The sequence below is a fragment of the Anomaloglossus baeobatrachus genome, chromosome 3, assembly GCF_048569485.1.
Source record: "Anomaloglossus baeobatrachus isolate aAnoBae1 chromosome 3, aAnoBae1.hap1, whole genome shotgun sequence".
In the NCBI taxonomy this organism is placed as follows: Eukaryota; Metazoa; Chordata; class Amphibia; order Anura; family Aromobatidae; genus Anomaloglossus; species Anomaloglossus baeobatrachus.
The window spans coordinates 215,433,480-215,445,946 of NC_134355.1; the positions used below are offsets into that span (position 1 = coordinate 215,433,480).

At 42.3% G+C, this 12,467-nt stretch overlaps 1 protein-coding gene across 7 annotated transcripts in view; it reads left to right on the forward strand.

Annotated features, from left to right (window-relative positions):
* The window catches only part of AFDN (afadin, adherens junction formation factor), a 1,370,646-nt gene that overhangs the window by 596,288 nt on the left and 761,891 nt on the right, over positions 1 to 12,467 (forward strand). For all 7 annotated transcript variants that reach the window (XM_075339717.1, XM_075339721.1, XM_075339720.1 and 4 more), the window contains exon 15: positions 1,098 to 1,303. In XM_075339717.1, coding sequence (XP_075195832.1) covers positions 1,098 to 1,303 — 206 coding nt within the window. The remainder of the gene's footprint in view (positions 1 to 1,097; positions 1,304 to 12,467) is intronic.

Genomic DNA, 12,467 nt, shown 5'->3' on the forward strand with positions numbered 1-12,467 from the left:
CAGCCTCGTAACGAGCCTGCAGAGGTAATTACAGGTTATTTCTCACGGTCGGAAATGTGAACACATTACCGCTCATGAGAACTGCAGTGTGACCTCACAGGGACTCTATCTATTGATTGATCTGTCCTCTATTGATTATCTATCCCTCTATCTATCTTTCTATCTATCTATCTATCTATCTATCCATTATCTATTTATCCAGCTCAGCAGGAAATGATCTTTTTTTTTTTCTTTCCTTTTTTTCTTTTTCAATGTGCTTTATTGCATTGAATCTGAACACATGCAGATTTGGGTGCATTTATTTTGCGTTTTTTTTTTTCCCGTGGGTGCGGTAATCTTTCAGTGCCTGCGGAATTTTCTTAAGAAAATTCCTTTTTCCAGTGCGCACAGGGCCTAAAACAGTAAAAAAAATTTCAGTTGCTGAAATATTTTTTTTTTCTTTTATGGCACCTTTTCTTTAACAACCCTTGTTGCTGCAGAGGCAAAGTGTCCTCTGCATTCAGCTTCAGAGAGCACTAAGCTCAGGCCATCAGTCCAAGCATGCACGAGGCAAGACACTGTGAGGCTTGGGAAACTGTATGCTCCTGACAATAAGGCTATGTGCGTATTGCATGTAGTTACGCTGCGATCTGCACCGCAGTGTAACTGCATGCGTCCTGCGTCCCCAGCACAATCTATGAAGATTGTGCATGAGACGTGTGCACGTGTTGTATTAGAACGCAGCAATTCGGCTGCTGCCCGAAGCGTGCGTTCTAAGAAGTGACATGTCACTTTATTCGTGCGCTTTGCATGCTGTCTATAGGGAGAGGCAGCATACAGAGCGCACAAATTCTGCAGGCACCATGCGCTTCAGAATGGAGCTTATCAGCTGCGCTCTGAAGCGGACCTTTTATGTGCGGTGCAGAGCACACGTGTGCACATAGCCTAAGAGAATAACTCTTTTAAGCTTGTTATATCTTGTTCTTTCCTTAGTTTTTCTGTAGGCTTTAACTAATACAGAAATTGTTGGTTAGTTTAAATTAATTGTTTTTGTGTTTACGTACAAAATGGTGGTTGTTTTTTTTCCTAATGATATATATATATTTTTCTCCCTTCAGCTGAAGACTCGTTTCTATCTGCTATTATTAACTATACCAATAGTTCAACAGTACACTTCAAACTCTCACCAACCTATGTGTTATACATGGCCTGTCGGTATGTATTGTCTAATCAGTACAGACAGGACTGCAATTCTGCTGAACGTACTCGCAAGGTTATTGCTATTGTGAACAAGATGGTTAGCATGATGGAAGGTGTCATACAGGTTGGTAATTTAATTCAGAATTTTAACAAATAATCTTTTTTTTATGTATTCTTATATTTGTGAATGTATGTATAATAATTATATGTGATATATTCACACATCATGTTGAATGCCCCTTTTTCTTATGTAGTGTGTTACACCTCTCTTAAAGCCTGAGTGAGAAGAAACAATACAAGGATTTTGGTCTTTCTTTTTTTTTCTCTTTCTCCGTCATAGACCTCCAGTATTGTTTTATTGCACCGCTGGAGTGGGGCTTTAAATTAAAGCCCCCTGACCCCTGTTTGATAGTCACCATCCAGAGGCTTCACCTTCTATCGCCACCTCTCCAGTTGGTGTCAGTGATTTTGTGACCTGCCATCTCGATCCAGTGTATCATGGAGCACACTGAAGGTCACAACTCAATACATCTCTGATAGCCTCGTTCTGGCTCTTATAGAAATGTATTCAGGCATAATTTCTGACTTCCATCAAGTTACTATCACAAAATGGCGCAGCAGGACTTTTGTGGGGGATTAGATTTAGAGTGGCACCCCATCGCTTTGAAAAAAAACCCCTGTGGGACTAGTGCTTTAAAGTATTATAGGTAATAAATTGTGCATAAAAAGTAAGATAATTCATTTTAAGAATGCATTGCTATGTTGTCTGTGTGTATTTATACATTCAGTTTCTATGAAGGTATGGAATGATCATTTAAAAGTTACAACAAAAAAGAAAAAAACAAAAAAAAGAAAAAAAAACACAAAGCCTACAATTACACCCTAAACAAATTTTGTTTGTGTATGACTCAATATAAGTGTTTCTGAGAATAGATAATGTGATAATAGGATCATGTTTTCTAGAAAGGTCCCTCTAGACTAGGGGTATCACACACGCAGCCTTTGGAACTGTCATCTTGGAGTTGACCGCTGGGCACCAAACATTCTGTGACATCCTCCTGAGAGCAGAAAGCAGGAGGATTTTTTCCGACACTCCTTAACATTTCCATTGCTGCACTGGATCACACTGCCACTGCCCATTAGGGTGTGATAGGGCAGTGATTCTTCACCATGGGATCCTGTTCCTTGGGTAAATGTTGCTTAGCAGAGATGTAGCAGAGGAAATTGAGTGCTGTCATTGTTTGTTGCAGCGCAATTAAAGGCCCACCATAGACGTAGACTTATGTCGACTGAACCCGCCAATATTGTCAGGTTCGGCCAACAGTCTATGTATGTAGTCACCAGCTGACTGATGGTCGGAAAAGAAGTAAACCTGCATTCTTCTCTGTGAGATAATCTACTGGGCGATGCATCAATGGACTGATTTCTCATAGAGAACACAGGAGCACTTGGCTGAATGAGTGATCCTGTATAAGCGAGTATGAGATGAGATACAGTAGCTGTCGGCCTAAAGCTGGAGTCACACACAACGACAGCGACAACGACGTCGCTGTTATGTCACCATTTTCTGTGATGTAACAGCGACCTTACATGATCGCTCGTGAGCTGTCAAACATGTAGTTTTAAGCAACGACGCAGCAGCGATCATAACGACCTCGACTGTCTTCAGCCCATGTCACTGCCTTCAGCGTCATCGTGATAGTCGTTGCTACGGTGTCAAACACAAGGATGCATGTGGCACAGCGGGATAGCAGCAATCAAAAAATGAACTGGGACATTCAAGTACGAGCAGCGATCTCGCAGCAGGTATGTGCTCGTTGTTAGATGTCACACAGAGCGACGACGATGGCAAGGTCGCTGCTAGAATGGCGACTTAGCAGCGACAGCGTTGTCATTGTCGCTGTGTGTGACATGGCCTTAAGCATCTAACGTGTATTGCCAGCCTAACTTTTTATTCTTGCTATTGTTGCTTTCACAGCAGTAAGTAGAGAGAGATTGCGTTATCTTATCACTCTTTAGGATCCATGCTCTGCGATCACAGGACAAAGATGGCTGTTATGACAAACAGAGATTAGTGATGAGCGGACCTGGGGAAGTTCTGATTCGCTGTGTTCAGCCACTGTTTGGTTAAACGTTTGTTTCAGGACCTGAACTTGACCCCACACCTAATATAAGTCAATCGGGATTCAAACTTTTGTGCTGTGAAATGGTTGTAGAAATTATCTTGTGCGCTCTCTCTGCACTCTAGCTCTCTCTCCGCACTCTCTGGCTGCGCTCTCGCTCTCCGGCCTTGCTCTTGCCGCTCTCACTTTCCACCAGGCCTGTGGAGTCAGTAAGCCAAACCTGCGACTCCAACTCCTCAATTTCCCTTGCACCGACTCAGACTACACGACTCCCACATATATTACTTAAATATAAGTGAAAAATGTATTTTAGTACAATGTGAACATCAGACATATAATCATTTTTATGATACAATAATCAAGATATTTAGATAGAACATAAAATATATTTATTGGAATACAACTTTAGAACACAAAACACTGTAATAAACTGCAAATATGTAATATAGAATATATATATATATATATATATATATATATATATATATATATATATATATATACGCACATGCACACACACGCACTGAAGACCAAAAGTTTGGACACACCTCATTCAAAGAATTTTCTTTATTTTCATGACTAAAAATTGTAGATTCACATTGAATGCATCAGAACTATGAATTAACACATGTGGAATGAAATACTTAACAAAAAAAGTGTGAAACAACTGAAAATATGTCTTATATGCTAGGTTCTTCAAAGTAGCCACCTTTTGCTTTGATTACTGCTTTGCACACTCTTGGCATTCTCTTGATGACCTTCAAGAGGTAGTCACTGGAAATGGTCTATCAACAGTAGGGCTGTGGAGTTGGAGTCGTGGAGTTGGAGTCAGTATAAAATGCACCGACTCTGACTCCTAAAATATATAATAAATTGGGGACAATAGTTCAATGTAGAATGTGCTGGATATTTTTTCATAGGAATTTGGGAAAGTTATGAAATGTCCTATAAATGGCTGTTCTATTCCTGATCTAAGGCTATATTCACACACAGCGTTTTTGCTGCGTTTTTTTGAGGATATGATTGTCAGCTGCAAAAGCAGATCAGCTTTTTAAAAAACTGCATCACCTGAAAGGTTGTTGAGCTAATAAATAATGCTTTCAATAGCAAAAGCAGATTAGGAAAACACCACAAACTGATATGCTCATTCTATGTGAGGATCTGTTTTTGAGCATAAAAACGGATCCTCACAAAACGATGTGTCTGAATGTCCTATCTTGAAACCCATTGCCTTTGCTGGGATGCCCAGAGTCACTGCATTTCACTGAATTATTTTGCCATCAATGTTCGATATCTTTGTGACAACAAAGAAATTGTTAGCAAGACACTGGCAGTAAAGATAGTAAAGCTCATCACATCAGCCAGTTTCTCCAGGCCTTAGTTCTGCAAGATTACAAACTCAAAAAAGAACATGTTCTTACTATTGTAACGGACAATGCTTCAAACATAAGTACAATTAAACTGATGAATGAGAGTAATGAACAACAGCTAGAAGAAAATGTAGGATTCAATATGTTTGAGATGGAAGGCCACAGTGCTGCTCATGTAACTGAGGAACAAACAGATATTACAACAGAAGAACAGCAAAATGATACTTAAGGATTAGATGATCTTGTTGAAGCTGCTTCAAAACACTTTCATATTCATCACATGCGCTGTGTTGTGCACATGCTGCAGCTGGCAATAAGAGTCTGCAAGAGGGACCCCGATTTCACACATCCGGCTTTTCGCCGATTTGGCGGATGCGGCACACTCCAGTACATTGTATACAGTACAGTGGCAGCCCGACAAACGCCGGTCACATGCTGTCATGTGACCCGGAAGTTGCGGCGCTGCCACTGTACTGTACCATACTGTACTGCCATGTGCCGCATCCACCAACCGGCGAAAAGCCGGATGTGTGACACTGGGCGGACGTGCTGGTAATCTGATTGGAAAAGTGAGGAAATTGGTTATTGCTGCCAGAACCCCTAAAATTTATTCCATCTTGGAGACGTGCTGGGAAAGGGGCAATTGTTGATCAAGCCACTCAGTGAGGCAGCACTTATTTAATGACTTGAGTGATTGCTTGAACTAAAATCATTTCTTATAGATATAGTGAACCCTCAAGTAACCTTAAATGAGGGTCAATGGACACAGGTGGCTGAATTGAAGGAATTTCTTAATCACCCATTTACCGTGACTAAAAAATTACAAACTGAGGATTTAACTCCTGGCATTTTCATAAGGGAGTGGAAGAACTTGCTATTTTGCCTGTCCCAAAGAGGAGGTTTAATCCCAGATGGCATTTCTGCTTCAATGAAATGGAGAGAGACACAGCTATTGGAAAACAAAATTCTTCTGGCAGCTGTTTATGTGGACCCAAGTCATCATATACTGCTTGATGATCAACAGTTTACTAAAGGTAAAGAAGCTCTGACTGAGGTAGCAGTTAGGATGACCGGCTACAGGACTGCCAGGCGCAAGAGGACTTGGGTCCTGACAGTGCTACTGCTGCCATATCTTCATCCTCATCAGACGAGGAGTTTAACTTTGACAAGTATTTGGATGACATGGAGCAGGCAAAGCGTTGCCGCAAGGAAAAAATTTCACTCCGTCTCCTATAGCAGCGGATTGACCAGATTTCAGTAAAATTTTTCACTTGCTCTCAAAGAAATAGAAAAATTCAACCATTCATCAAAACTGTGCAGGAGGCAATCCCTTTACACCCGGAAATTGTTACAGATGTTGCCCATGTAGTTACGGCTTTGCCTCCAACCCAAGTTACTGTAGAGAGGTTCTTCTCTAGCCTTAACATTATTAGGTCAGATTTGAGGTAATCTATGGAGGAGGATCTGATGGAGGAAATTCTATTTCTTACAACAAATTCATAGACTGCGCAAATGTTATTTACTATGTTTTTGTTGAAAACTGTTTTTTGCCACTTACATAGTGTATTACAGAGTGTTATATGTAACACTCTGTAATACACTATGTAAGTGGCAAAAAACAGTTTTCAACAAAAACATAGTAAAAGTTTCTTTACTTAAATGCTTTTTTCTTGCCATAATACAAATTTTAACAGTGTATTCAGTAGGACTATCAGCTGTGTATCCACCAGACTTCTGCACAACACAACTGATGGTCCCAACCCCATTTATAAGGCAAAAAATCCTACTTATTAAACCTGACAGGGCACACCTGTGACGTAAAAACCATTTCCTTATTCCGGATCCGGTCCTGGCTGAGGAGGCAGCATAGAGGGGAAGCTCCCGACACCCCTCTGAGAAACCGACGATAAACAACATACCCGGGCAAGTGAGCGAGCTGAGAGCAGCACGTCTGGGAGTAGGAAGCAAGCAGCTATGGAGCGGTACTTACTGAGGAGTGCTGGTGGCGGTGAGGGGCACTGGAGGAGTGGAGATCCTGACTGGCAGCGTGGAGAAGAGGAAACTGTCATGGCGCCGACGAGCCTGATGGAGGAGGAGCCAGAGTCCCCAGTGCAAGATGTGGTAATGAAAGGCAGGAGAGGGAGAAGTGAAGGAGATGAGAGCGGGGGGTCGGGGGAGGATGGAGCAGGAGAGAAATCGCTGCAGGGGATTGAAGAGGGAGAAACACAATGGATAGAGGAAGGTGACATGGAGGAACAAGAGAGAGGAGGAGGAGTGCAGCAAGGAAAGGGTGCACAGAGACGCTGGAGACCGGATTGATCACTCAGACACGCAGTATAAGGTGTCTAATCATGATCAACGCCAGCAGAAGCTGCATATCAGAAAAAGTAACACTCCTTCTAAAGTAAACAAGAAACAGCCGGCCACACCATTATCTAAATCCTGTAAACAAATGGGGGAGGGTGGAAAACCCTCAGCACAGAATAAGAGAACTAAGAAAACAGCACCACCTGCAGGCCAAGACAAGCATGCACAAGAGCTCAATGTTGATAATAAAAAACTGGCTGAAGAAGTGACATAACATCTGTCAAAAGAGATTAAAGTGGCCATTGAAACAGCCATACAAACATCCCTAGCAGCTATGCAAAAGCAGATTAGTGGCCATGCATCTAGACTGGCAGAAACAGAGCAGAGAATATCTGACTCAGAGGAGAAAATACTGGCTATGCAAGAGCAAATAGCAGCTCTAGTGAAATCTAACGATTATTTGAGAGATAAAGCGGAAGATTTAGAGAACCGATCAAGGCGCAATAATTTGCGCATTGTGGGGATGCCAGAATCCGTATCTTTGGGACAGCTGGATAACATATGTGAACAGGAGTTACCTCAGGCCCTGGGCATTAAGGCTAAATTCAGAGTGGAAAGAGCGCACAGAGAGGGACCACTGAGACAACAAAAAGCGAATAGGGGAGAGGATCCAAACCCAAACAAGAAAGCCCCGCTGAGAGCTAGGCAATTGATAGTCAAATATCTTGATTATAAACATAAAGAGGAAATACTGAGGGCCTTTAGAGACAGACTGTGACCATTTCATTACCAAGGCAAGACTGCTAATTTTCGGAGATTATTCAACCGAAGTCTCCAGAAAGAGAAAAGAATTCAGCAAAGTATGTTCACTCCTGTATAACAAAAAAGTCAAGTGCCAACTGCTATACCCTGCCACACTGAAAGTCAGAAATCTTAATGGCTCGTTTGCATATTACAAAGACTATAAAGAAGCAGAGCGTACTCTCATGGCAGAACAGGATAAGAATCGGGCTGACGGACAAAAAAGAGGAAATAATGGAGGAGGATCCCCAAGAGGCCCAGGGAAAGACCCGAGAAGCTTTGAGGAGCAATCGCGGGTGGAGAGTAGAGAGGAAAGGAGATTGAGCCCAGTACAAAAAATAATCCTCGCTCGGAACACAGAGACTAACTGTTGGGAATGGTTCATGATAACTGAACTGAACTAGATATTGCTGGTCCTGTTCTCGCACTCTCTCGCTCCCTTGCTTTCTCTCTCGCTCATTTTCAGTTTTGCTTTCACGCTTACTTTCAGTTTCACTTTCAGGCTTACTCACATATTCAGTTTCACTTTCATTCTCACACTCACTTTCACTTTCAGTCCCACATCCCCCCCCCCTCACATATTCAGTCTCATTTTCAGTTTCACGCTTACTTTCAGTTTCACACTCACTACCATATTCAGTTTCACTTTCAGTCTCACACTCACTTTCAGTCCCACACGCCACCCCCCCCCACATATTCAGTCTCACACTTGTTCTACAGTTAATTGTTTATTGTTATATTTGTTATACCTACAAGGTGGGGAAAAGATGTGTCAAGCCTGGGGGGCAAATTCTATACCTGGCAATAAATGTCTCGTCTCTTGTGAGTTCAGGGCCCACAGGGGAGGAAGTAGTAAGAGCAAAATACAAAGGCAAATATGGTACAAATAACTACATGGAATGTGAAAGGCTTGAGATCTCCTAACAAACGAGCAATGATACTAAGACATCTGAAAAGACTAAAAACAGATATTGCATTATTACAGGAAACACATTTGGGGAAGGAGGACTTTTTCCGCATGAAGAAATACTGGGTGGGTACTGTATATGGGGCAGAGGCACAAGGTAGGAAAGCGGGGACAATGATTCTAATACATAAACAGCTCAGCCATGAAGTAGTGACACACGAGGCAGACGATCAGGGACGGTGGCAACATTTAACAATCATTAGTCCAGCGGGTAAATTAAGTATCTACAATGTCTACGGTCCAAACTCCCTACAGAGCTTATTTCATGATGGCATAAAGGCCAACATACTAGCAGATGGGGAGACCAACATCATAGTGGGTAGTGGGAGGTGATTTTAACACAGTTCCAGACTCAGCTGAAGACAGGAGGAGGGGGAAGGAGAGGACAGGGGATGCGGACAGAAGGCCGGACCATAGGGAAGTAACATTAGAAGACGTGGGTTTGAAGGACAACTGGAGATTAGCTCACCCGCATGATAGAGAATATACACACTTCTCGCATCCTCATGATAGCTGGTCGCGTATTGATCAATTTTGGATTTCTCAAGGCCTAGTTTATGGGGCACAAGAATGTGTGATAGAAAACATGGTGATATCTGATCATAGTCCGGTGAGATTGGGTATCAGAGAGAAGTTCAAGAGAGGTACAGATATCATATGGAGATTTCCATCGTTTCTTCTCAGACAAGATAATTTCCACAGGGTATTACAAGAGTGGTGGGGAGAATTCACAGAGGAAAACAAGGAACACAAAGGGAACCCAGTGCTATACTGGGAAACTGCAAAAGCGGTCTTGAGGGGTCGCCTGATTGGTTTTCCTTTTGATCATGGCCGCATATCCAATGAGAATTATAATGCCCAGAGTGAAGCAGTGCGGGTAGCATACACAAAGTATTTGGCAAATAGATCTCCCACGGCAAAAGACAGATGGTTGGAGGCAAAAAGGGGGTTCGATGAATGGGCCAAAAAAAAGGAACAACTATTTTGGTCGCACAGGGAAGCAGAGTTACATAGATTTGGCAGCAAGGCGGGGAGGATGTTGGCAAATTTGGCAAGGGGTAGCAGGAAAATGACAGTGATTTCCAAACTAAAAAGAAAGGAGGGGAGGTGACCACAGATCCTTAGGAAATTAATAAATTGCTGGGACGGGACATTTTTATAGAAAACTATATGGGCCAGGAAACAATGACATGACTGACGAGGCAGAGTGGTTAAGACAAGCGCAATTGCCTAGCTTAACAGAGGAAGATCTGAGTGACCTAAACGCAGATATCACAGTGGAGGAGGTGACTAGAACAATCGGGGAGCTTAACACCAACAAGGCACCAGGCCCCGACAGTTTTAACAGCAAATTTTATAAGGCTATGAGAGATCTGATCTCGCCGGATTTAACTGCTGTATTTAATGCATTTTTGGAAGGAGAGGAAATTCCTAAAAATTCAAACGTAGCATATATCAAATTACTCCCTAAGGGAACTAAAGACCTGGATGATCCTTCTAGTTATAGACCCATATCACTTATAAACCAGGATTTAAAAATAATGTCTAAGATTATGGCTAATAGATTGGCCATGATTCTTCCAAGGATCATTACAGAGCACCAGGTAGGGTTTATTAAAGGGAGAAATGCTGTCACTAATATCCGGAAGACAATACTAGTGGTGGATGCGGTGAGATTGGAACAGATGGAGAGGGGGGCAAGACCCGCTCTAGTTACACTCGACGCAGAAAAAGCGTTTGACAATGTAAATTGGAGCTGGTTGGACAAAGTACTAGAGGCCACAGGGATTGTAGGCAAAATGAGGCTTTATATTAGGAATCTTTACGCTAACTCGGGAGCTAGGATACACACTCCAGGTTTTCTATCAGACGTGTTCCCTTTGATGAAGGGAACAAGACAAGGCTGCCCGCTATCTCCCCTTTTATTCAACTTGGCCATTGAACCATTGTCAAGAATACTGCAGGGCCTGAATAGTTTTAAAGGGATTAAGGTAAGGGGAACTGAAATAAAGACAGCGCTTTTTGCCGATGATGTTATACTATATATGGGGGACCCTAACGTGGATTTGCCACAGACTCTAGCTCTAATTGAAAAATTTGGATTAGTCTCAGGATTCAAATTGAATAAAAAAAAAGTGTGAGATCCTGTTCCTAAAAGGGGGGAATGCAAGAGATGGTTGTATATGTGGCATTCCTATAGCACAGACATCACTTAAATACCTGGGAATTCATATAGAAAGAACGGTGGAATCAATTTACGAGATGAATTATGGCCCGCTAATTAGGAAAATTATAGCACAACTAAAGGGATGGAAGGGTCTGCCTCTACCACTACTGGCAAGGTGCCACCTGATAAAAATGATGAGCTTTCCTAGGCTGTTGTACCCATTCCAGACGATCCCGATATTGCTAAAAGTGAGGGACGTAAATAGGCTCAACTCAGCGTATGCGGATTTTATATGGAGGGGAAGGAAACCTAGAATAAAGTTACGATCACTGATGAAGTCAACGGAGGAAGGAGGTCTCAGTTTCCCAGATGTTCGGGGTTATAACCTGGTGTGTATAATGAGACATGTGTTTGATTGGATGAGAGGAACGAGCAGGCACTCAGACTATGGCATGGAAGCCAAGTTTGCATCACCGTGGGATTTGGCGTCCATTTTACACTCCCCATTGTCCAGGGCGGATGGGCACATAAGGAACTCAGTCTTATTCTGAGATACTATGCTAACATGGAAACTGGTAAGAAAGAAATTGGGACTGTCATGGAAAGTATCTAAGTACTTAAATCCCTGGGCATCTACGAACTTTCCCATGGGACGGGAAAATAAGCTATTTACTAGATGGAAAGAAAAGGGCATCGAGAGAATGAAGGATGTCATGAATGTGGAGGAGAGAAGGTGGCTGACAGGACGGGAAGTGCTTGACAAGTATGACCTTAATAGCTCACATATCATCCAATATGAACAACTGAAGCATGGAGTATTTGTAGATTTGGAGGAGCTTGGAAAGGAATTGAATAAGAGTTTGATTGATGAGCTTATGGAAAGTGATGTAGCAAGTGTAAATGTTTCCCAAATTTACCGAACATTTCGGGGAATGCTTATATCTGGGGAGGATAGTCGTACTCTAACAGCGTGGGGGAAACAATTGAAAGGGCAGGAAGTTGTAGGGGATATATTGAAGGGATGGGTACAGATGCGGAAACATGTTACCAATGAGAGACCCAATTTAGAATTTTACACAGGGCTATTATGGGCTTCAACATTCCGGGAAGAGATATGCGGTGTCCTAAATGTCAAAGAGAAAAAACAGATATGCTTCATGGACTATGGGAGTGTAAGGAAATTCACAGGTTCTGGAATCAAGTTAGATTATTTGTCCAGGCAACATGGGGAATTTCTGGAAATCTAGAGCTAATGGTGTGGATTTTTCATTCCTTTGAGGGAGGAGTAAGAGGGGGATCGGACATGCCGGGAAAGAAGAAATATACAATAATACATGACATAGCCATGATAGCCAAACGGTCCATCTTAAAGCATTGGATACAAAGGGAGGGACCATCCATAAAAGAGGTCATCGGTGAATTACATAATCTATTGAGGCTGGAGAAAGTGGAAGCGGAAAGGGACAAAGACAGGTTGACACCCAAGTTCTTTGGGAAATGGAGAAACTTCATTGAAAGTCAATTTACTCAGGGAGAAATAGATAATCTGATGA